The 24,760-nt window shown below is 50.8% G+C and overlaps 2 protein-coding genes across 2 annotated transcripts in view; one reads left to right on the top strand and one right to left on the bottom strand.

The window, feature by feature from the left end:
* Naa15-16 (N-alpha-acetyltransferase 15/16) overlaps positions 1-24,760 on the top strand; it is a 167,031-nt gene that overhangs the window by 47,590 nt on the left and 94,681 nt on the right. The window lies entirely within an intron of this gene.
* On the bottom strand, positions 1,485-12,818 carry LOC123775168 (uncharacterized). Its single transcript, XM_045770113.2, has 2 exons — positions 12,522-12,818; positions 1,485-2,880 (listed from the first exon to the last, which is right to left on the bottom strand). Exon 2 carries the CDS (start codon positions 2,875-2,877, stop codon positions 1,780-1,782), a length of 1,098 nt encoding a protein of 365 aa, XP_045626069.2. The 5' UTR covers positions 2,878-2,880; positions 12,522-12,818; the 3' UTR covers positions 1,485-1,779.

The following is a 24,760-nucleotide window of genomic DNA, read 5'->3' on the forward strand; positions in this document are numbered from 1 at the left end:
CGTCACTCTGGTAGATGGGTGCTGCTGCCCGTCTGTATGGGAGGGGGGGGGCATCACATCTGAACGGATTGCAGTGTTATTTTATGCCGGTACTTTAATTCACAGTTTATTTATGTGGACACCTTGAGTGTGTGATCATCTCTCTATCAGACCTCAGTATTTGGGGGCAATGTAGTTTTAATAATAAAGATGTAGGTTTAGTTCAGTTACATCTACGTTAGAAGCTGAGAAAGAGAGAAAATGAGAGAGGGAGAGGGAGAGAGAGAGAGACAGAGAGAGAGAGTGAGAGTGGGTGAGAGAGAGAGAGAGAGAGAGTGGGTGAGAGAGAGAGAGAGAGATGGTGAGAGAGAGAGAGAGAGTGGGTGAGAGAGAGAGTGGGTGTGAGAGAGAGAGAGAGAGAGTGTGTGTGTATTCACCTAGTTGTGCTTGTAGGGATTAATCTCTGGCTCTTTGGTCCCGCCTCTCAACTGTCAATCAACAGGTGTACAGGTTGCTGAGCCTACTGGGCTCTTATCATATCTACATTTGAAACTGTACGAAGTCAGCCTCCACTACATCACAATCTAATGCATTCCATCTGTTAACTACTCTGACACTGAAAAAAAATATTTCTAGTGTGTCTGTGGCTCATCTGGATATTACGTTTCCACCTGTGTGCCCTTGTTCGTGTTCCACCCGTGCTAAAGAGCTTGTCTTGTCCACCCCTGAGAATCTTGTAGGTGGTTATCATGTTTCCCCTTACCCCTCTATTTTCCAGGAACGTGAGATTCAGCTCCCTTAGCTTTCCTCGTAGCTCATACGTCTCAGTTCCGGGACTAGTCTGGTGGCATACCTCTGACTCTTCTCTAACTTTGTCTTGTGTTTAACTAGGTATAGACTCCAGGCTGGAGCTACATACTCCAGCCTGTGAGTGAGTGAGAGAGAAACCTTATACTGGGTGTGCCAGAGGGAGAGGATGAAGGTGGTACTGTAGCGGTGATGATACAGGCTGGAGCTACATACTCTAGCCTGTGAGTGAGTGAGAGAGAAACCTTATACTGGGTGTGCCAGAGGGAGAGGATGAAGGTGGTACTGTAGCGGTGATGATACAGGCTGGAGCTACATACTCTAGCCTGTGAGTGAGTGAGAGAGAAACCTTATACTGGGTGTGCCAGAGGGAGAGGATGAAGGTGGTACTGTAGCGGTGATGATACAGGCTGGAGCTACATACTCTAGCCTGTGAGTGAGTGAGAGAGAAACCTTATACTGGGTGTGCCAGAGGGAGAGGATGAAGGTGGTACTGTAGCGGTGATGATACAGGCTGGAGCTACATACTCCAGCCTGTGAGTGAGTGAGAGAGAAACCTTATAATGGGTGTGCCAGAGGGAGAGGATGAAGGTGGTACTGTAGCGGTGATGATACAGGGGATGTGTTGTATCTTGTGTTGTAGGGCGAGCGTGTCTCTGGGTCTACTCTCGTCCCCGTAAAGGTAAATAAACATCGCATAAAATAACATTATTTTATTAATATATTTCATATATATGTAATATATAAAGTCAATTACCTATGCTTAAAATACTACTGTACAAAGATGAACGGCAAGTGATTTGGAGCAGAAGTTTGTGTGTGTGTGTGTGTGTGTGTGTGTGTGTGTGTGTGTGTGTGTGTGTGTGTGTGTGTGTGTGCGTGCGTGCGTGCGTGCGTGCGTGCATGTGGGTGGGGGGGCTAACAAGTGTTGAGTCACAGCGGTGGAATAATACGGTGATGTGGTTGAGGCGGGGGGAGGGGTGGGGGGGGGTCTCAGAGCCTGGGCCTGCCGCCCCCCCTCCGACGGTTCCTGCCGGGGTAGTGGGCGGGGAAGTTGTTGGTCTCTGGCAGCAGCTCGGCGTCGGGGTTGATGGCGGGCCTCGGGTGCCTGTAGTTGACGTCGGTGTCCCCGTGCAGGGAGTGTGGCAGTGTGAGGGCGCCGGGGTGCTGCGGCGACACCTGGTAGGCCCCGAGGGCGCCGGGGTGCGCGACGGGCAGCAGGAAGGGCGGGTAGGGCCGCGGGTACACGTAAGACACGGCGAGACCCGGGCGCCTGACCTGAGGGCTGGCGCCGTCGATGGTGTTGGTGAGGGTTCCGTCAGCAGCCGCGCCCTCGGGCAGCACGTACGGCACCAGGACGTAGTTGCTGGCGGAGGCTCCTCCGACGAAGAGGGCGAAGGGGTGGTGGGAGCGGGACGGCGTGTAAGGCACGATGGCGGGAACGTTGCCGTTGTACTCCTGGTGGGGGGAGGGGCGCGCCGCCACCACCACCTGGGACACCCTGCTGGGGGAGCCCTCCCTGTAGTCGTCCTCGTCGTCCAGCGGCTGTCGCGGCTCTTCGAAGGCGTCGGAGTTGAAGCCTCCGCCCTTGATGATGAGGAGGTCGTCGTCGGCGTAGAAGACTTCGTCAGGGTGGAGGCCGCCCAGCTGGTGCTTCTGCGGGCGGGGGAGTGGGGGCGGGGCGCCCCGCTCACTCTGGAGGCGGTCCAGGGTGGTGTACTTGTCGCCGGCGTCCAGCACTGCCCCGCTGGCACCGTCGAAAGCGGCGTCGACGGGCGCCCTGCTCTTGGTGGTGCCATCGGCGCGCGTGCGGGCGGGCTCCAGGGAGTAAGGCTCGTAGGGAGCCATGAAGTACGGGTTGGCGGAGACTCTAGGGAAGTGCTGGAGGTGGGTCACCGCCGCCCGCGCCTCGGGGCGGAACTCCGGGCGGAACTCCGGGCGGAAGGTGGTGACGGGGGGCGGGGTGGTGGTGCTGGAGGTGGGCTCCACGTACCCGGGGATGCTGGAGGCCTTGGTGTTGATGGTGTCCGTGTTCTCCTGCCCCTGCGCCACACCCACCACCACACACAACACCCACACTCGCCACAACATCGTCTGAAAAGAGGAACACAGTGTTAGATGCTTGTGTTGCTGGGGTGTGGCGGCAACACCGAGCCACACCCAACTGTCCCTACACACAATATGTTAAACACGGAGATTTGAAAAAATTGAACAGACTGAAGCAGTCACACCAGATTCGAACGAATTGCAAAATGCAATTCGAACTGAATGTCATATAGGAGATAAAGAAAAATCCAAAATATTTCTCCATATATTCGAAATAAAAAAAACTCCACCATTGGGCCTATACTTACAAGGGAAGTACGGTACGACAAAGAAATTCGTGAAATCCCCAAAAATCAGTATGAGGACATGTTTGGCACCTCAATAAGTAGCAAGAAAGTGAAAGATCTGGAGAGCTTCTTTATGAGTGATATCCTAACCCCTGACAATATAACTATCAACGCGAACGCTGCAGATTCTGAAAGAGAATTAGTCAACATGTCCATCCACTCAGCCCCGGGGCCAATATAAAATCAATATTTATAAAGAAATTAAAATTGCCAGTCGCACAGGCACTCAGTATAGTGTGGAGGAAGAGATTGGACACGGGGGAGATACCAGATGCGCTTAAAGCAGCAGACATAGCTCTTCTGCACAAGGGAGGGAGCAAAGTATTGGCAAAGAATTATAGACCCGTTGCACTAGCGTCCCACATAATACAAATATTTGAGAGAGTGATCAGGAGTTATATCTCCAGTTTTATGGAGACTAAAGACTTCAAAACCCAGACCAACAAGGATTTAGAGCGGGAAGATAATGCCATTCTCAGCTACTCGACCACTACGACAAAATCAGAGGCGTTAGAAAAAAAACTGAATGCAGATGTGGTATACACAAACTTTGAAATAGCATCTGATAAATGTGATCATGGAGTGATATCCCATTAAATTAGGTCAGCCGCGTCCAACAGCCTGGTTGACCAGTCCAGCAAGGAGTAGGCCTGGTCGAGGAACGGGCCGCGGGGACGCTAAGCCCCGCAATCATCTCAAGGTAACCATCCCCCTCCTCCCAAGACTGACCACTTGTTACCTGTTAGGAATGGTGACAGTGGGTAGCGTCGCTTACTGTTACTAGCCGCGTTGGTAACAGTAAGTAACGGTGGTCACCTTTGTCACCTCTGTTGTGACTTGACGTGTACTTCTCTGTTTCCTTTTGCAGTCTTTATTGTTTTATTTAAATCCATGTGTCGGGGGACAGTCACCCAGTGTGTATGTATGTCTGTTGGGCTTATCGAGGTCCCTACCACGAAGGTCGAACTACTTCCCCCCCCCCCCCCTCCCCAATTAAGGGTGGAACTACTGACCTGCCTCTTCCCAGGACGCAACCATACAACAAGCTGTCTAACTCTGTACCTATTTGATGACAGATGAATCGGGGCGTTGGGAGGGAACGAAATACTCCCCCCCCCCCCCCCCACTTCTGCCCAGCCTGAGATTCGAACCCGGGATTTCCGATTGGGAGTCAAGAACGTACCCGAGGTATGGCTGGATGGATGGTAGTGACGTCAGCGTTGTTGTTATTGGTGGTGTGGTTGGGTTGGGGTTGGGTGGGGGGAGGGGGGTCATTGGTGTCGACCACACCACACTCACCGTCTGGAGTGTGTGGTGTGGTCGAGGGCTTGAGGGAGGCTGTTCAGAGGTGGCTGTCACGGTGTCCGTGGTCCAAGACCTTTGCTTAGGGAGGTACCCAGAGAATAGGTTCGAATCTTCCTTGTGGATCCTACATATGTTCTCATTTATACACCATGTTAATATGTGATTTCTTTGTGCCGAGGTGGCTTGTGTTTAGCAAAGAAAGTGTTTTTTGGCCTAATGTTGCTCCCATTTACTTCGACCGGTTGATAAAGTGACGACCTTGCTTGTTGCGGGGTCAGTGTTCTATCGATCCCCAGTGGTCCAAGCTGTTGGGCAGCGTTCCTTCACTCGAGCCTCATATCCCAGATTCTTGTCCTCATATGCCTTACCAGTGCTATACAATCGTACCGGCTTAGTGCTCTCACTTGATCTATGGTCCTATTGACGCTACTAGTAGTAGTAGGCATCCATCAGTCTCAGGAGACTATGGAGTTGCACTCTGGTGTCGCCCTGGTCTGGAGTGGTCTCACCAGGGCACAAAGCCACGGTAGGTTGATACGGGGGAGAAGCTGTTACCCAGGCAGCAGGTCCCCCCCTCTCCACGGAGCTGAAAGTCTCCAATGGTAAGGCATACTATTGACGCTACTGATAGTGTGGAATACTGCTTGAGACGTGCGAAGGTTAGATACGAGAGTGTTTGAATAGATATAAATAGGAGTTCCCTTGTACTTGGGGTGGACGATAGAGCGACGGTCTCGCTTCATGCAGGTCGGCGTTCAATCCTCGACCGGCCATGAAGTGGTTGGGCACCATTCCTTCCCTTCGCGTCCCATCCCAAATCCTTATCCTGATCCCTTCTCAGTGCTATGTATAGTCGTAATTGCTTGGCGTTTTTCCCTGAAAATTCCCTTCCCTTGTACGGGTCAATAGGTCTTCCGCAGTTTCTTTTTGTTTAAGTTGTATGTAAGTAAGATCTTACCCTCCAGGTAAGATTTCTCATTATTATATCACACTATTAGGATTTCATTGTGTGTTGGGATCTTGCTCTCGTGGCTGGCTGTGTCACTTGGAGAAAGTGGAGATAGAATGTGTTGTTGGTGTAAGTGGTGGTAGTTTCTTTGTTGTTGGGGAGGGAGATGGCGCTTTCGGGGTGGGGTGTGGGGGGGGGGTAGTGTTGAAGGAACGTCTTAGTTATTAGGTGACATGCAGGATGTCACCTCGTACCGCGTCACCCACCATGATCACCGTCGCCATCACCGCAAGACCTGTGTCCATGTGTTGACCACACCACACACTAGAATGTGAAGGGACGACGACGTTTCGACTTGAGAATGGTCCAGGACGGACCGAAACGTCGTCGTCCCTTCACCTTCTAGTGTGTGGTGTGGTCAACATACTTTAGCCACGTTATTGTGACTCATCGCCCGCATATGGCCATGTGTCTTCTTCTTGAGGTTATCTTGAGATGATTTCGGGGCTTTAGTGTCCCCGCGGCCCGGTCCTCGACCAGGCCTCCACCCCCAGGAAGCAGCCCGTGACAGCTGACTAACACCCAGGTACCTATTTACTGCTAGGTAACAGGGGCATTCAGGGTGAAAGAAACTTTTGCCCATTTGTTTCTGCCTCGTGCGGGAATCGAACCCGCGCCACAGAATTACGAGTCCTGCGCGCTATCCACCAGGCTACGAGGCCCCTTCACTCGTCGTTTTGATCTGTTTTTGGCAGTATCAGTATCACCAAATTTATATCCATTCTCCATGTAAACAAAGTGCACAATTTTAACATCTGGCAGAAAAATGTTAGTTATGGGTATTGAAGTATAGGTTAATAAGACAGTATCGGTGAGAATGTTGGTAGGAGTGACTGAGTGGGTGTACTGTCACATGTACCCTCTTCAGTCTCTACCACCAGTACCCCACAGAGGAACCTGGGGCCAGATTCACGAAAGCACTTACGAACCTGTACATCTTTTCTCAATCTTTGGCGGCTTTGTTTCCAATTATTAAACAGTTAATGAGCTCCGAAGCACCAGGAGGCTGTTTATAACAATAACAACAGTTGATTTGGCAAGTTTTCATGCTTGTAAACTGTTTAATAAATGTAACCAAAGCCGTCAAAGATTGAGGAAAGATGTACACGTTCGTAAGTGCTTTCGTGAATCTGGCTCCTGGCCCCCCAAGCCCGGATACAGGAGGATACAACTCCCCAGCTCATCCATAGAGTGATTCACCCAAGTCCCCTACTGTTAACACCAATGCTGCTTTGTTCCTTGCCCTAGGTATAGGCAACAAAAGAACTGAAAGCCCCCCCCCCCCCCAAGTAGTGTTTAGCGGACTGAAGGATTCCTACTGGATGTGCGTTGAAATCTCCCTCGCCGCGCTCTCCCCGAGTGCGAATATTAATTGTATTGTGTATTTTACGTTTTATTCTTCTGGTTTATAAGTGAGATATTCATTTACACGAGGTGTGAAGCTGTCGAATTCTTGAATTTATCCAGAAAAATCGTTTCGATGCACTTGTTGGGGGCGGTGGTTAATTACAGACGTAGGGAGCGTGTTTGTCTGAGTCAGGTGCGGGAGATGGGGGAGGAGGTGGAGGGGGGGGAGGAGGAGGAGGAGGAGGAGGAGGGGGGGAGCAGGAGGAGGAGGAGGAGGAGGAGGGGGACTATTGTTCATTTAGCTACCTGTGGCTGACAGCTCAATGTCGCGGAAGGAAGGAAGGAAGGAGATTGGCGGGGAAGTCGTGAGGGAAGCCGCAGAGGGCGTCCTGTTGTTCCTCTGCATTACTCCCAAGGCGTGTATAAGTGCGTGCACGCGCGTGTGTGTACTCACCTACTTGTGCTTGCGGGGGTTGAGCTCTGGCGTTTTGGTTCCGCCTCTCAATCGTCAATCAACTGATGTACAGGTTCCTGAGCCTACTGGGCTCTATCATACCTACATTTGAAACTGTGTATGGAGTCAGCCTCCACCACATCACTTCCTAGTGCATTCCATCCATTAACTACTGACACTGAAAAGTTCTTTATAACGTCCCTGTGACTCATTTGGGTACTCGGTTTCCATCTGTGTCCCCTTGTTCGCGTACCACCCTTGTTAAACAGTTTATCTTTATCTACCCTGTCAATTCTTCTGAGAATTTTGTAGGTAGTGATCATGTCTCCCCTTACTCTAGTGTCGTGAAGTGCATTTCTCACAGCCTTTCTTCGTAACTCATGTCTCTTAGTTTGTGGACCAGCCTAGTGGCATATCTCTGAACGTATTCAAGCTACGCCTTGTGCTTGACAAGATACGGGCTCCATGCTGGGGCCGCATACTCCAGGATTGGTCTGACATATGTGGTATACAATGTTCTGAATGATTCCTTACACAGGTTCCTGAAGGCAGTTCTGATGTTAGCCAGCCTCGCATACGCCGCAGATGTTATTCTTTTGATGTGGGCTTCAGGAGAGTGTGTTGGTGTGATATCAACTCCTAGATCTTTCTCTGTTTCATGAAGGACTTCATCTCCCATTCTGTATCCTGTGTCTGGCCTCCTGTTTCTACTGCCTAGTTTCATTACCTTACATTTACTGGGGGTTGAACTTTAGTAGCCATTTGTTGTGTGTACCAGCATATGTGCGTACCCCTATCTCTTGGGACGCACCCCAGCCGTTACCACGTGGTGGAGGAGCATTACATGGGTGGCTTGTAGTAATGAGAGGTGTGTGTGTTCAGGGAGAGTTGTGAGGCAGGCGTGCCAAGTTTGCGGGGGTCATAAAGAGGCCAGCGAGGTGACTGTGGTCAAACGCTTCCCGTCGTGTGCCTGTCTGGCTCGTGGTTGGCTCCTTCCTCTACTTCTCTCCATTATGGTCTACCTTGTGTACCTTCCAGGGATCAACGGCTCCGCGGTCCGGTCTCCCACCAAGCCTCCCTAAATACACCTGAGTTTCCGCCCGGGAAACGAGTAGAGTCCTTAGTATATCCGACTCTCACATGGTTGGGCCCTTGACATTATCAATGTGTGTATTTACTATTTGTATCTGCATAATCGAGTTATTAGTTCTTGGAACAACTGTACTCACCCACCTAATTGTGCTTGCGGGGGTTGAGCTTTGGCTCTTTGGTCCCGCCTCTCAGCTGTCAATCAACTGGTGTTCAGGTTCCTGAGCCTACTGGGCTCTATCATATCTACATTTGAAACTGTGTATGGAGTCAGCCTCGACCACATCACTTCCTAACTGTGTATGTAGGGGGGGGGGTCTAACAAGAACAGTACCCATCACATCATGACACAGAAGGCAGTTAAAATCTACACGAACAAACACGATCTCGAATTAGACAAACGCATCCCAGTGTCTGGGATGCTCCCGGACGCAGGTTCGAATCCTCGTCACGGCCCTTGTGGATTTGTTCATTTGATGCATCACGTTAGTGTGATCTCTGTGTGTGATCCCAATCACCATTGTTAAAACGAATCACACTGCAAGAAATTAGACCTGTGAGAATTGCAGTGATAAACACTGAGGGTCAGAGAGTACTGTTATTAGGCGCTAAACATTTGCTTTAGAACCAACAGCAGTATAGAGCATTAACATTAAGGATATAATATGGATATAATATGAGAGGTAATTCATTGCAAGCAACGAATCAACATGTATGGCATAAAGTATCAGGAGCTTTTTGACTTTAGAGTATTATGAATATATTACGAATATTTCGAGCATTATCGAATATTTGAGGATATTCTCATAGTATATATATGAAGTGTGCTAAATGAGGAACCATCCTGGGAAACTGTTATATCTGGTGACCCCAGGTAGCGGCCGAGCTACACTATGTAACCCGTTATATATAGACTAGGCGAGCAGCACAGTGGTCACACACATCAGCCCCTCTCCTGTGCTGGGTGAGTCAGCTACGGGCTCTCCATAGCCCGTGCTACTTAGAACTTTTTGTTCTCAGTAGCTGAATCTTAAACAACAGAATCTGAATCTGTTTGGAGATTCCAAACAGCTGTGGAATCTCACAAGCACAGTGTTGTTGTAAGATTCCAAGCTTACACAGTATGTAAGCTTGGTAATGATCAACAAAGAGGAGGGGGATGTGTGGGGGGGGGGGGGGAGCACAGGGGTACGAGGGCAGGGAGGTATAGTTTGAGGCAAGGGAGTCTAGCCCCCCACTCACCCTCGGGTGGGTGAGCCGAGGCTCGTCGGATGGTTCCCAGGGGTCAGTGTGTTGGTTGGTCAGGTCTGACTGGCGCCATGTTTCTAAAGCGGCCAAGGGCGCCATCTTTCTTGCTGCTGCTGCTACTCCTATACATGCCCCGCCACCCCCCTGCCCATACCTCCCCTTCCCACCAACATTCTACCACCACCACCACGTTTTCCCTATACTCCCTGCTGCCACCGACACTACCTCACCATATAAACCCCAGCCAACACCACCACTAACGGGCTCACCATAGCCCGTGCTACATGGACACTTCGTCCTGAGTAGCTAAATCTGAAACAGCAACCACCACCCACTACATGACACCTCCCCCGTCACCTCCACAGATCTCCAGTATCATCTAATGATACTGGTAATGGCTCAAAAGGGCCACACCACTTACGGGCTATTCATGCCCGTGCCACCTTTTGGGTGGCTTAATCTTCATCAGTCACCACTACATGAACCCCTCGCCTCTTTTGTCACCTCCACTACAGCTCTGGCACCTCAGGAGTACGATTGAATGCTTTGTTTAACTTCGATTTTGAGATCGGTGAAGGCTCCAAGTGGACCTTGCATTGTTTTGCTGCAAGTTGATAACGGAGAAGCGGGTTAGTCGTGCCTGTTGGTTCTTCAAGCACGCGATGAATTTCAGATACCTGTACATTGATAACAGGAATTTGACCACGTAGAGGTTGCCGGAACAACCGTGGACATTTTCAAGAGGAAACTAGATTTATTCCTCCAAGGAGTGCCGGACCAACCGGGCTGTGGTGGGCCTGCGGGCCGCTCCAAGCAACAGCCTGGTGGACCAAACTCTCACAAGTCAAGCCTGGCCTCGGGCCGGGCTTGGGGAGTAGAAGAACTCCCAGAACCCCATCAACCAGGTCTCTGTACAGTTTTGGAGTGTTATGCAGGCGATGAGTCACAATCGACTTGAGAATTCTCCAGGGCGGACCGAAACGTCGTCGTCCCTTCACCTTCTAGTGTGTGGTCTGGTGAACATACTTTTGGAGTGTAGTTTGAACTTGCGCATTATTCTTTATCAGTAGCCAGGATAACATGCCCTATACTGTTCACATTTGTGTAGAGTACACATACAACCGCCATCCTGGTATGGGTGGTGTTGAGGTGAAGGCTCGGGTGACCTTGCTGTGTCGCCCACAGACGGAAGCGGGTCCATTTGCCTCAGCTCTTGGGACCCGGTTTCATAACTGTTGATCGGCCATTTTGATAATAGGTGAGTAGCGAGTGAGAGACTGGTCTCGTCTGTCACGTGGCGAGCCATTAGGCAAGTCTCCCAGATGATAGAAACAGTACATCACTGTACACAGATAATGACCGTAACTGTACCATGTACATTTACTGTTGTGTATCTCTGCCAATTTATATTTTGTATATTTTCTATATACAAAATATATTTATGGGTGCCCATGAGAGGGGGAGGGGGGGGGTTGTGAGCATTTGACAATAACAGTTCGTAAGATTGATTTTGATTGAACAGTTCGTAAATGTCTCTCCTTATCTTAGGTCTGTAGTTGTGTAGGATGGTGTGGCCGGGGTGGTGTAGGATGGTGTGGCCGGGGTGGTGTAGGATGGTGTGGCTGGGGTGGTGTAGGATGGTGTGGCCGGGGTGGTGTAGGATGGTGTGGCCGGGGTGGTGTAGGATGGTGTGGCCGGGGTGGTGTAGGATGGTGTGGCCGGGGTGGTGTAGGATGGTGTGGCTGGGGTGGTGTAGGATGGTGTGGATGGGGTGGTGTAGGATGGTGTGGCCGGGGTGGTGTAGGATGGTGTGGCTGGGGTGGTGTAGGATGGTGTGGCTGGGGTGGTGTAGGATGGTGTGGCCGGGGTGGTGTAGGATGGTGTGGCCGGGGTGGTGTAGGATGGTGTGGCCGGGGTGGTGTAGGATGGTGTGGCCGGGGTGGTGTAGGATGGTGTGGCCGGGGTGGTGTAGGATGGTGTGGCTGGGGTGGTGTAGGATGGTGTGGCCGGGGTGGTGTAGGGTGTGAATGGACTTGTGATGTTCGTGGGTGTGCGTAAAGGCAAGGCACTACTACAGATAAACACCAGAAACATAGGCTTCCCGCGCTCCTGTGTTTTGATTGAGGAAGTTCCTAGTTGAACGGCGGGGAGGTCGGGGAGGGCTGGTGTGTGTAGCGTGCGTGAACGGGTACACTGGGCGATGTCTTACGACGTGTGTAGTCTGGAGTCTGGTCTTGTCAAGGTGGGTGTATGTGGAGTGTGACCGGGGAGTCCACCGGTGACTGAGTAGTCACTCTCACTCACCACACTCACGGTGCGTCCGCCCGTGTTCCTCTTAACTGTTATGATACAAGCCAATGGATTCGGGGGTTAGAGGACACGTGTACGCTCATTTGTTTATCAACACGGGGAGGAGGAGGAGGGGGGGGCAGGGGTGTGAAGGAAGTCAGTGAAGATATGTAATTGTGTGTGAATTGTGTTGAAGGGTTGACGTGGGGTGGTGGTGACCTGGGGTCGTCTTGTGTGTAACTTCTCTGGAGGAAATGTCTTGTAAATTGGTCACTGAATGTCATTGTCTTGCGCTGCTTGGGCAGTAAAAAGGTGGTAAGAGTTTGTCTGAGTGAATGCCATTGTCTTGGCCGGGTTCACCGGAAGAGCATTGTAAGCTGGTCATTGTTTTAAAAGCATTTTGTCACATCAGAATTTGAACATAATTATGGCTATGTGTATTTCCTTGGCAGTTTTTTTTTTGCAGAGTGAAATTAAAAAAAAACTGGTATAGAGGCTGTTGGAATATATGTATATATATTATATATATAGAGGAATATATATAGAGGTATATATATAGAGGAATATATGTATATTATAGACGGGACGGGTAAATACTTACGAATATACTTATATTAGTAGTGTCCGGTGGTGGAAATGTTTACTAACAATACACTACTAAGCGTCGCCTGATTGATGTTCCGAAATCACCTCGAATTGTTCCGCTTTAAATAATTATAATTCGGGTAATTCCTAAAGTATCACTTATTATCTTCACTTCCTCGAATCACGGCTTATCTTTTAAAAGAATCCCTTCCCCCGGGAGAGTATGGGAGGAGTGGTAAAGTGCGCACGAGGTAGGGAGGACACGTCTGACTCCCACGGCGGCTGGTGCTCGACTGACAAGCTGTGAGATAGGAGTCAGTGGCGTGGTCCTGGGACGTGCGTAGGTGGTGGGGGTGAACTGATTGTTCCCGGGAGATGCTGAGGGAGGGGTGGGGAAGACCGAAATGAGGGGGAAGGCGTTGGGGAGGTGGTAGCATCTTGGGGGGGGGGGATTGAGAGTGGGGCCCTGGAATGGGAGGAATGGTCGTAGAGGTGGAGATGGGATGGACAGGCCAGAGGGTGATGGTGTGGCGACGGTTGTAAAGGATATGGTGATGGGGATGATAATGGAGAGTTATGGTAAGCAAGAGGAGGATAGTGGATACTTGCCTATTACTGCTTATGTGAGTGACACAGGGTAGTGAGGACTAGCGCTCTGCCCCGCCTACTAGCCTCGCTCTACCTGTTGCGTGGCTATTGAATTATTCTGAATGTGGTGGTTGTCCTTCACGTATCGCCTAACCCTGATCAGTGTTTTCTCAGTTATTTAGATTGTCTCATCTTGTATCCCAGTCTTTCACCAGGAACAATATTAAACGCATTTTGATATTCTAGGAAGTTACAATCCAAGGAAGTTGCAGTCTTCCTAGAATTCTTATTCCTGTCCTATTTGGAAATCTTGTTATAGAACTCGATTAAGCTTGTCAGGCATGACTTTTCCCATTTTAATCCAGGCTGCCCTTGCATCACAGAGTTTGTCCCCTGCCAAGTGCTCCATTACTCTCCTGGTTACTTTCTCCGGCACATTACACGGAGTACTTGTCAGTGGTACGGCTCTGTAAGCTGGTGCCTCTTGTCAGTGGTACGGCTCTGTAAGCGGGTGCCTCTTGTCAGTGGTACGGCTCTGTAAGCGGGTGCCTCTTGTCAGTGGTACGGCTCTGTAAGCTGGTGCCTCTTGTCAGTGGTACGGCTCTGTAAGCTGGTGCCTCGTGTCAGTGGTACGGCTCTGTAAGCTGGTGCCTCGTGTCAGTGGTACGGCTCTGTAAGCTGGTGCCTCTTGTCAGTGGTACGGCTCTGTAAGCTGGTGCCTCTTGTCAGTGGTACGGCTCTGTAAGCTGGTGCCTCGTGTCAGTGGTACGGCTCTGTAAGCGGGTGCCTCTTGTCAGTGGTACGGCTCTGTAAGCTGGTGCCTCGTGTCAGTGGTACGGCTCTGTAAGCTGGTGCCTCTTGTCAGTGGTACGGCTCTGTAAGCTGGTGCCTCGTGTCAGTGGTACGGCTCTGTAAGCTGGTGCCTCTTGTCAGTGGTACGGCTCTGTAAGCTGGTGCCTCTTGTCAGTGGTACGGCTCTGTAAGCTGGTGCCTCTTGTCAGTGGTACGGCTCCGTAAGCTGGTGCCTCGTGTCAGTGGTACGGCTCCGTAAGCTGGTGCCTCTTGTCAGTGGTACGGCTCTGTAAGCTGGTGCCTCTTGTCAGTGGTACGGCTCTGTAAGCTGGTGCCTCTTGTCAGTGGTACGGCTCTGTAAGCTGGTGCCTCTTGTCAGTGGTACGGCTCTGTAAGCTGGTGCCTCTTGTCAGTGGTACGGCTCTGTAAGCTGGTGCCTCTTGTCAGTGGTACGGCTCTGTAAGCTGGTGCCTCTTGTCAGTGGTACGGCTCCGTAAGCTGGTGCCTCTTGTCAGTGGTACGGCTCTGTAAGCTGGTGCCTCTTGTCAGTGGTACGGCTCTGTAAGCTGGTGCCTCTTGTCAGTGGTACGGCTCTGTAAGCTGGTGCCTCCTTTATGGCCGACCTTTTGTGACTATTGGGACTACATTTATCTTTTTCTTAATTTTTGGAAGATCTCCTGTCTTAAGTGTTTTGTTGGAAGTTTTAGTTAGCTGTTGGCACGGTACCTCTACTGCCTCTTTTGGCACGGTACCTCTACTGCCTCCTTTGGCACGGTACCTCTACTGCCTCCTTTGGCACGGTACCTCTACTGCCTCCTTTGGCACGGTACCTCTACTGCCTCCTTTGGCACGGTACCTCTACTGCCTCCTTTGGCACGGTACCTCTACTGCCTCCTTTGGCACGGTACCTCTACTGCCTCCTTTGGCACGGTACCTCTACTGCCTCCTTTGGCAGGCATGGTAATATTATGTCTGGTTCAGGGTTGGGGAACCTGCCGCTTTTTATAATACTCATAGTGACCTATGAAAGCAGTCTAAATTAATGAGACACTTGATATGTAAGTTTGTGTTCGACATGGGTGACTGTATACAGCGCATAATACAATATGCAGCTTTATGAAATGTTCTCTTAAATACAATATGGCCTTCATGTTAGAGAGGGTTCTCCACCCCCTGATCTGATTCTGTTGCTTTTGTTGTGTCTAGTTCTCCCGTGTGTGTTTTTCCCCGTGTTTAATGTGATATGTTACATAGTATTTGTTCCGTCTCCTTTCGTCTCACGTCCTGTTTCTTTTGTGTGGACCTTGAAATCTCTTTGTTCAGTTTTTTCACACACCACTTTATCAGTTTCTGTGAGACTACTACTACTACTCCCTTGACTCCTTAGCCATATCACATGGTCTCTTCCTGTTGTTTTTTCTACTTAAAGCAGTTTGGATTGATCCCGAACTTTTGCTACTATGTTGTTTTCAAATTATCACCTGATTCGGCTTTACTGATGCCTGGCTCGCTCTTGTACCTTTCTGTTGGCCCCTCTTACTAGCTCTCTACTTTTTCTCACGCTTTTTTTATCTACTTTTCCTTTCCTTTTCCCTGTATTGGCTATTGATCCAGAGGGGTGTAGTTTGTCTTGTCCACCTTTCTTAGTGGGATGAATGGCTCCTTAGTCGTACTTCCTTAGTGCTTTCTGCTTATAATACCTTACCGGTGTGAGGTGACGATGTGTTGTAGGTAATGTAGTGTAGAGGGTTAGGTGATTGTTGTGGCCCGGGTGCTGGGGGTTAGCTGAATCAAAGATGAAATGGGGTGGTCCACCAACAGCCTGGTGGACCAAACTCTCACAAGTCGAGCCTGCCCTCGGGCCGGGCTTGGGGAGTAGAAGAACTCCCAGAACCCCATCAAGCAGGGGGGGAGGGAAGTTGGGTGTATGGGGCGCCAGGCAATACGGCGGGGTTGGCGGAGGTCCATATGGTCTATAATCCTGGCTTAACTGTTTTTGTTAATGGCCCTCCGTGGAGGAGGATGTGTAGATGATCACTTGGGGAGGAGAGTGCGCGAGTTACCGGGGTAGGTGATGAGGTAGGCGGTAATTGACCGTGGGAACTTGCCGTGTAGTTGTGCAGGCTGTTAGCTGCCCCCTGGTGTGTCGGGACGCTGATACACCCCTGCCACTCTTCCTCACGGCTTTTGTGTGTACTCACCTAGTTGTGTTTGCGGGGGTTGAGCTCTGGCTCTTTGGTCCCGCCTCTCAACCGTCAATCAACTGTTTACTAACTACTTTTTTTTTTCCACGCCACACACACACACACCCCAGGAAGCAGCCCGTGACAGCTGACTAACTCCCAGGTACCTATTTACTGCTAGGTAACAGGGGCACTTAGGGTGAAAGAAACTTTGCCCATTTGTTTCTGCCTCGTGCGGGAATCGAACCCGCGCCACAGAATTACGAGTCCTGCGCGCTATCCACCAGGCTACGATGGATAGCGAGGCCCCTTAAAAAGGGGCCTCTTTGTGTGTGTGTGTGTGTGTCTGCTATTTGTATTTACTATTTGTAGCTGCAGAATCGACCTATTAGCTCTTGGACCCCGCCTTTCTAATCAATATATTTTTCCTCTATTATGTCTACTACAAATATTTCTTATACACGTGTACACATCCCTAGGAAGCAGTCCGTATCATCTGTTTAACTCAAGGTGAAAAACCGGAATCCAGGGTGAATCAGGGTGAAAGACACTGCCCATTTTTTGTTCCTCGGCCGGGGATGGAATCCGGGCCCTTAGGACTACGACCCCATAGCGATGTCCACTCAGCCGCGAGGCCCCCTAGGGCCTGTGTGTGTGCTGTGGCATGCCATTATTCTCCTGGGCCCTCCCTCCCCCCCCTCTACTAGGCACCAAACCATGCTTCACTCTAGTCACTATTGATATTTGGCACCGCTGGAGAGGGAGGGGGGAGGGGGGGCAGTACTGGGGAGGAGGAGTAAGGTGTGTACACGCCTAGTTGTGCTTGCGGGGGGGGGGGTTGAACTCTGCTCTTTCGGCCCGCCTCTTAACTGTCAATCAATCAACTGTTACTACTAACTAAATGAAATTCTCCCCCCTCCCCCCCCCCCCTCTCTCTCTCTCTCTCTTCCTTTCTCTCTTCCTTTCTCTCTTCCTCCTCCCTCCCCCCGACCACCTGGTGCATGAAGCCAGGACAGTAACAATTGGCGTGATTGAGGTGACGACCACTTGTGGCCTCAGCTCCGTGCGGTAGTTGGCTGGAGAACATACTTGAAATAAGTGTGATCTGACTTATGAAAGTTGCACATTATTGTTAATTTAGCTAATTGCTATTTGATGGATTGTTGTAAGAGAAAGGGATAAATAGGGGCTCAAGATAGGAAAACATGACTTACGGAGAGAGAGAGAGAGAGAGAGAGAGAGAGAGAGAGAGAGAGAGAGAGAGAGAGAGAGAGAGAGAGAGAGAGAGAGAGAGAGAGAGAGAGAGAGAGAGAGAGAGAGAACGAGAGAGAGAGAACGAGAGAGAGAGAACGAGAGAGAGAGAACGAGAGAGAGAGAGAACGAGAGAGAGAGAGAACGAGAGAGAGAGAGAACGAGAGAGAGAGAGAACGAGAGAGAGAACGAGAGAGAGAGAACGAGAGAGAGAACGAGAACGAGAACGCACTCACTCACTCACTCACTCACTCACTCACTCACTCACTCACTCACTCACTCACTCACTCACTCACTCACTCACTCACCCACCCACCCACTCACGCACGCGTCATCATCTCGGCCCACAATGGTCGTCATTATCCGGCGTGCTGGTGTCGAGGGCTCAGTTATCCGACCTTCATACTAATAAAAAGTCGAGCAAAGAGGTCAACCGCAGGCAGCAGCGTTATTACACTCGGGGGGTTTACTGTCTCTCTTGCTTTTTTTGTGTCTGGTTTTAATTGTCTAACGGTGACTTTATTTTTTCCGTGATATTGTGGTTTGAACAGCGCTCCATCCTAAGTTGTGTTGCGAAACCTCTCTATCTATTTAAGACGGGGGACATGGTTCACGGGGAAGGTATTTTAAGGGTTTAGCAGGTGTAACAACACACAGCACCGCTCCTGTGCCACTACGGGCTCACCATAGCCCGTGCTACTTGTCCCGCTCCTGTGCCAGGTAAGTTACGGGCTCACCATAGCCCGTGCTGCTTGTCCCGCTCCTGTGCCAGGTAAGTTATGGGCTCACCATAGCCCGTGCTACTTGTCCCGCTCCTGTGCCAGGTAAGTTACGGGCTCACCATAGCCCGTGCTACTTGTCCCGCTCCTGTGCCAGGTAAGTTACGGGCTCACCATAGCCCGTGCTGCTTGTCCCGCTCCTGTGCCAGGTAAGTTATGGGCTCACCATAGCCCGTGCTACTTGTCCCGCTCCTGTGCCAGGTAAGTTACGGGCTCACCATAGCCCGTGCTACTTGTCCCGCTCCTGTGCCAGGTAAGTTATGGGCTCACCATAGCCCGTGCTACCTGCACCGCTACTGTGTCAGGTAAGTTACGGGCTCACCATAGCCCGTGCTACTTGTCCCGCTCCTGTGCCAGGTAAGTTATGGGCTCACCATAGCCCGTGCTGCTTGGAACTTGTTCCGAGTAGCTGAATCTATAACAACAGCAGCAGGTTCAACACACTCCAGGTGGAAGATGGGGGGGGGGGCGCTGAGCCTTCCTCTTGCCTAATGCGGCATATTAGTATAAATTAAAGCATTGTTATGTTTACGTTCTCAGACCATCGGCCTCGATATGTTAGATGGGTTGGTTGGGTTTGTACGTTTCTGGTCAGACAAAATTGCTGCAATTTTTTTTAACGGAATGGCCAATTGAGAGAACGGTGAAGGGTCAAAGACCTGAGACAAGCACGTACAACGTCATTGGTGCTCTATAAGCCAACTGCAGCTCTCCGAATGTATGTTAAGCTACCCTGTAGTGTGGAGGAGGCGTGTGGCGCCACTGGCAGTAGAGGATGTTGAGCCTACAGGAGGGTTAACATCCTGCCAAGACACCGTGACGATGGCCACAGGGGAGACACCTCCACCCACACGCCTCGCGACCCTCTCCAGGAAGGTGTGTGTGTGTGTGTGAGGGCGCACCATTGACGGCGGGAGGAGTGACGCGCCCCGTGGTGAGTCACGGCCAGTACTGGGAAGCGGGGAGGGTGTTTTGAGATTTACCTCCTCAGAAGGAACCGTCCATGTAGCACGGGGTATAGTGAGCCCCTACTGCGGAGCGGGGAGGGGCGCGCGTGCACTGTATGTCCAGTACAGCCACACATGCATTCCTCACTAACCCGCAGACATTCCAAGGGAATCTGTACACCAGTTGAGGGGCGGAACCAGAGAGCCAAAGCTCAACCCCCGCAAGCACAACTAGATGAGTATGTACACACGCACGCACCCAGGTACGTACACACACACACACACACACACACACACACACACACACACACACACACACACACACACACACACACACACACTCACTCACTCACTCACTCACTCACTCACTCACTCACTCACTCACTCTCTCACTCTCACACTCACTCTCTCACACTCACTCTCTCACTCTCTCACACACACTCACTGAGGCTAACATCAGGACAACTTTCAGGAACTTCGAAAATTTATAATTTCTGAAGTTTCCTTCAAGACTGGCTCTAGAATTCAAGGGATGGAGCTAATTAAATATGTTTGGGTACTGAATCTAATGACACAGGCAGACTGCAGTTATAGAGGGGACTTGATCTAAACTTACAAAATACTCAGACGTATTGATGAAATGGCTTGAAACCATGTTTAGGGAAGAAGTGCTGGCCCAAGCTGTTTGTTGTGGATATGTAAGCCTGCGGGGCGCTGCAAGCAACAGCCTGATTGTACAAGTGGTTTTAAGTCAAGCCTGGCCTCAGGCCGGGCTTGGAGTAGAACTCTTAGAACAAACTTCGGGTATACTCCAGGGGCCAGATTCGCGAAGCAGTTACGCAAGCACATTCCAACCTGTACATCTTTTCTCAATCTTTGGCGGCTTTGTTTACAATTATTAAACAGTTAATGAGCTCCGAAGCACCAGGCGGCTGTTTATAACAATAACAACAGTTGATTTGGGAAGTTTTCATATTTGTAAACTGTTTAATAAATGTAAGCAAAGCCGTCAAAGATTGAGGAAAGATGTACAGGTTTGTAAGTACTCGCGTAACTGCTTCGTGAATGTGGCCCGAGGGCTTGTATGGCGGGGACAGGGACGCAAGACAACATGTCTTCACTGTAGGTAGGCCCAGTAAGAAGGGGGAACGGCCTATAGGGGGATGTGGTTGGCGCTGCATTTATCCCTATATTTAGAGGTGGATGTGGTAACACACAACGGAGGTCGGGAGTCATTGCATTTGACGACCAAAAGGTGGGGCTCGGGAGCTGAAGCTCGGGCCTGGAAACCCAGTCAAGAACTCGGGCTTGTTCGTTTGCTAGTATAAGTGGCCTAGTGCAGTCCATTTACTAATTACAGTGTGTGTGTGTGTGTGTATTCACCTAATTGTGCTTGCAGGGGTTGAGCTTTGCTCTTTCGGTCCACCTCTCAACTAACTACTATTTCCCCCCCCCCCAGCTCCACACACACCCAGGAAGCAGCCCGTAGCAGCTGTATAACTCCCAGGTACCTATTTACTGCTAGGTAACAGAGGCATCAGGGTGAAAGAAACTCTGCCTATTGTTTCTCGCCGGCGCTGCGAATCGAACCCGGACCACAGGATTGTGTGTACAGCGTGCTGTCCACTCGGCCACCTGGCCCCCTGTGTGTGGGGCTGTGTGTGTGTGTGTGTGTGTGTGTGTTGTTTATAGTGACTGACGTAGCTCCTGGGCCCCCCGCCTTTTAACCTTGAGATCCCTGGAGCGATGACATTCTTGATTCCTGAGGTTGCTTACACCAACACTGGCATCTCCTGTCCTAGACCATTCCTCTTGCTGGCCAAGAATGACACATTCCACACATTGGTTGACTCAATTCACTTAATTGTAAGTGAAGGTTGAATGTTGCGCCGAGGTGAACATTATGGTGGTGGTGAGTAATTGTAATGTCTGTAATGTAATGTGAGGTAGTTTGGCTCAACTAGCTCGTTTATAGTGGTTGGTGGCGATAAATTAACTCCACAGATGGGTAGTATGTGCGCGTGACCTTGAAATCATTGTGGCTTAAACCTTTTTTGTTTTTTGTTTTTCATCTCCCTCCCTTGCTCTTCCCATCCGTCTTCCCTTTCCGCCCCCTTCCCCCCTTCCCCTTTACCCTCTCTCTCTCTCTCCCCCTTCTCTTCTTGTTGCCGTCACCTGGAAGGTGAAGAAGATTGGTGAAGATGAAGATTAAGCCACCCAAAAGGTGGCACGGGCATGAATGGCCCGTAAGTGGTGGCCCTTTTGAGCCATTACCAGTATCAAGAGCTGATACTGGAGATCTGTGGAGGTGCGACTGTACCCTGCGTGACGGGAGATGTCTCCGCTGGAAGGTGAGCTACATACCCCTTCATGTTCCCCCTTCGTGCCCTTGAAGCATGTGGTCGGCCACCGTCACTTTCAGACCACTGGCGGCAGCGTGGCTGCCAAGACGGGGCTCTCCACTTCCGCCAAGGCATCCCGCTCCCCTATTATTCCCTTTCCTGGTTTCACCTCTGTCCTTCCTCGCTCTGTGGGTTCCTTGAAGGAAGGAAGTCTGTCATGGGACAGTAGACAGTGGAGGGAGGATAGGAGATGAGGCAAGGGACGGGAGGGGGGGGGAGGAGAAGGTAGAGTAGGGTAGAGGAGTCAGGGATAATATGAGAGGCGGATAGACATAGCCTAAGATACTCTATCCCTTTGTGATGTATTATATTGTCTCAATAAACGTTCTTGAACTTGAGAGAAGTCCCTGACGTCTCTTCCCCCCCCCCCTCCTCCTCCTCCCCCCCTCCTCCTCCTCCTCCTCTTATTCCCCTTCACCCCTCCCCCTCCCTTGTCTTATCGCCTATGTCTCCATTGTGTCATGTCCCATCTGCCCCTCCCAATTGTCTCCTATCCCCTCTGCTCTCCTCCTTCACTCATCCCCCCCCCCCCCCCTCACCTTTACTCTCACTGCTTGACCACACCACCCACCAGTAAGTCTGGTCGATGACCGGACTGCAGGGACATTGATCCCCGGAATTAGGACAAGGTAGACGTAAGGTAGTTAAAAGACGAGGTTAAAAGACGGGGGCCCAGGAGCTGCGTCCTGCGGCCTGGGCCCAGGCCCAGGAGCTGCGACTATGAACAACTCACGCACGCGGCAGAAGCCGGGAGCCGGCCGGCCAAGCGGACAGCAAACTGGGCACGTGATCCTGTGGTCCCGGGTTCGATCCCAGGCGCCGGCGAGAAACGATGGGCAGAGTTTCTTTCACACTATGCCCCTGTTACCCTAGCAGTATATAAGTACCTGGGAGTTAGTCAGCTGTCACGGGCTGCTTCTTGGGGTGTGTGGTGTGGAGAAAAAAAAATTAGTAAACAGTTGAGAGGCGGGCCGAAAGAGCAAAGTTCAACCCCCGCAAACACAACTAGGCGAGTACACGCGCGCGCAAACAAACAAGCAAACAAACAAACAAACAAAAATATGCCCGGGTCGTTCTGAGAATGGTTTAATTACAGGAAATAATTGGGGTGCTCGTAGTGCGATAGTTGCCCCCCCCCCTTCCCCCCCGGTCATGGTTGATGTGTGTGTGTGTGTATGTGTGTGTGTGTGTGTGTGTGTGTGTGTGTGTGTGTGTGTGTGTGTGTGTGTGTGTGTATGTGTGTGTGTGTGTGTGTGTGTGTGTGTGTGTGTGTGTGTGTGTATGTGTATGTGTATGTGTATGTGTGTGTGTGTGTGTGTGTGTGTGTGTGTGTGTGTGTGTGTGTGTGTGTGTGTATGTGTGTGTGTGTGTGTGTGTGTGTGTGTGTGTGTGTGTGTGAGTGTGTGGGGGTGTGTATGTGTATGTGTGTGTGTGTGTGTGTGTGTGTGTGTGTGTGTGTGTGTGTGTATGTGTGTGTGAGTGTGTGTGTGTGTGTGTGTGTATGTGTGTGTGAGTGTGTGTGTGGTGTGTATGTGTGTGTGTGTGTGTGTGTGTGTGTGTGTGTATGTGTGTGTGGTGTGTATGTGTGTGGTGACGGTGGTGAGAACACGGAATGCTTGTTGTGGTAGTCGATTGTTGTTGTGGTTGAGCTCTGTCGCTAGCTGCTGTATGTTTTGATAGTTGTCCAGCTACTGTATCTTGAGATGCTCGTATTACTGCTGTTTCTGGCAGTGGCCGCTGTACTTGTGTGTGTGTGTTGTGTACAAGTACAGCAACATGTTTGTGTACCGAACAGTACTTAGTGGGTTGCAGGAGTAGCAGAACACCCGGAATCCACCCCAGGTATACTCCAGGTACACCCCAGGTACACCCCAGGTATACTCCAGGTACACCCCAGGTACACCCCAGGTATACTCCAGGTACACCCCAGGTACACCCCAGGTACACCCCAGTTATACTCCAGGTACACCCCAGGTATACTCCAGGTACACCCCAGGTATACTCCAGGTACACCCCAGGTACACCCCAGGTATACTCCAGGTACACCCCAGGTATATTCCAGGTACACCCCAGGTATATTCCAGGTACACCCCAGGTATATTCCAGGTACACCCCAGGTATATTCCAGGTACACCCCAGTTACACTCCAGGTACACCCTTGGGTGTGTCCAAGGCCGCCGGCCATGCACCCGTTTACACCGCTAAGCCGAAGCTCAGTTTCTTTAATTGTTTTTGTTGTGGTCTGATTATTAAGAAATTGAGATGGAGTTGGGGTGGTGTGGTGAGAACTGGACAGTGAGGGTAGGGGGTAGCCCCTCTCTCTCTCTCCCAGCCTGGCTCACTCCTTCAGACATTTCCTACAGCCGTTGTCGCGCCGGGGTCCGTGTCGGCCTGGTTTGTCACCCCCTTGGCCTTGATTGGCGACGTGTGTCTTCACTTGTACTCACCGTGTTGTGCTTGCGGGGGTTGAGCTTAGGTTCTTCAGTCCCGCCTCTCAACCGTCAATCAACTGGTGTACAGGTTCCTGAGCCTACTGGACTCTATCATATCTACATTTGAAACTGTGTATGGAGTCAGCCTCCACCACATCACTGCCTAATGCATTCCATCCGTTAACTAGTCTTGACACTGAAAACGTTCTTTCCAACGTCCCCTGTGGCTCATGTGGGTACTCAGTCTCCACCTGTGTCCCCTTGTTCGCGCGCGCATGTGTGTGGGAGATTGGACCCTCTGATTGGATTGGACTCTTGGACCCCGTCTTTTTAGTCGTCATTTCTCTAATGCATTGATTCGAATCGACATGTGTCGGTGGGTGTGCTTAATCCTTCTTTGTCTGTCTGTCTCTCACCCCTCCTCTCTCCTCCTCACCCCTTCCTTCCTCTACTCCAGTAATATTTACGTCTCTCGTTATTCCTTACTCTTCGACTTTCCCCTTGGCTCCCCATCCCATACCTCGTCTCCTCCTCTACCCCCCCCTTTCCATCCCCCCCACCCCAAGGACTGTATTCCACGTAAACGATTGGTCCACTTGTCCTTGGTTGGGTTAGAAGCACCGTAGGATGTCATTGCGTTAGTTAGGGCGGAGACCAAGGCTGACGAGGTGGCATCGAATTCTTGTCTTGGGAGGGTTGTGCCCCGAGGTCCTGATTGGTGCGTGTTGAGGTCCTTGGTGCACATGGTACCATATTTTATGGCGCTTGTTCACTCTGACGTTGGCTGTTTGATGGGTTGGTAAATGTGAAGGATCTTTATTCTTCCCCCTGCAAGCTCCACAGTGTTGGTTGTTTGGAAGAAACAGATTAGTGATGTGTAA

The sequence above is a fragment of the Procambarus clarkii genome, chromosome 92 (genome assembly GCF_040958095.1).
Source record: "Procambarus clarkii isolate CNS0578487 chromosome 92, FALCON_Pclarkii_2.0, whole genome shotgun sequence".
NCBI classification, from domain to species: Eukaryota; Metazoa; Arthropoda; class Malacostraca; order Decapoda; family Cambaridae; genus Procambarus; species Procambarus clarkii.

What these genes read in the sequence shown, in the direction of transcription:
- LOC123775168 (XM_045770113.2), bottom strand. Translation starts at nt 2,877, where the DNA reads ATGTTGTGGCGAGTGTGGGTGTTGTGTGTGGTGGTGGGTGTGGCGCAG.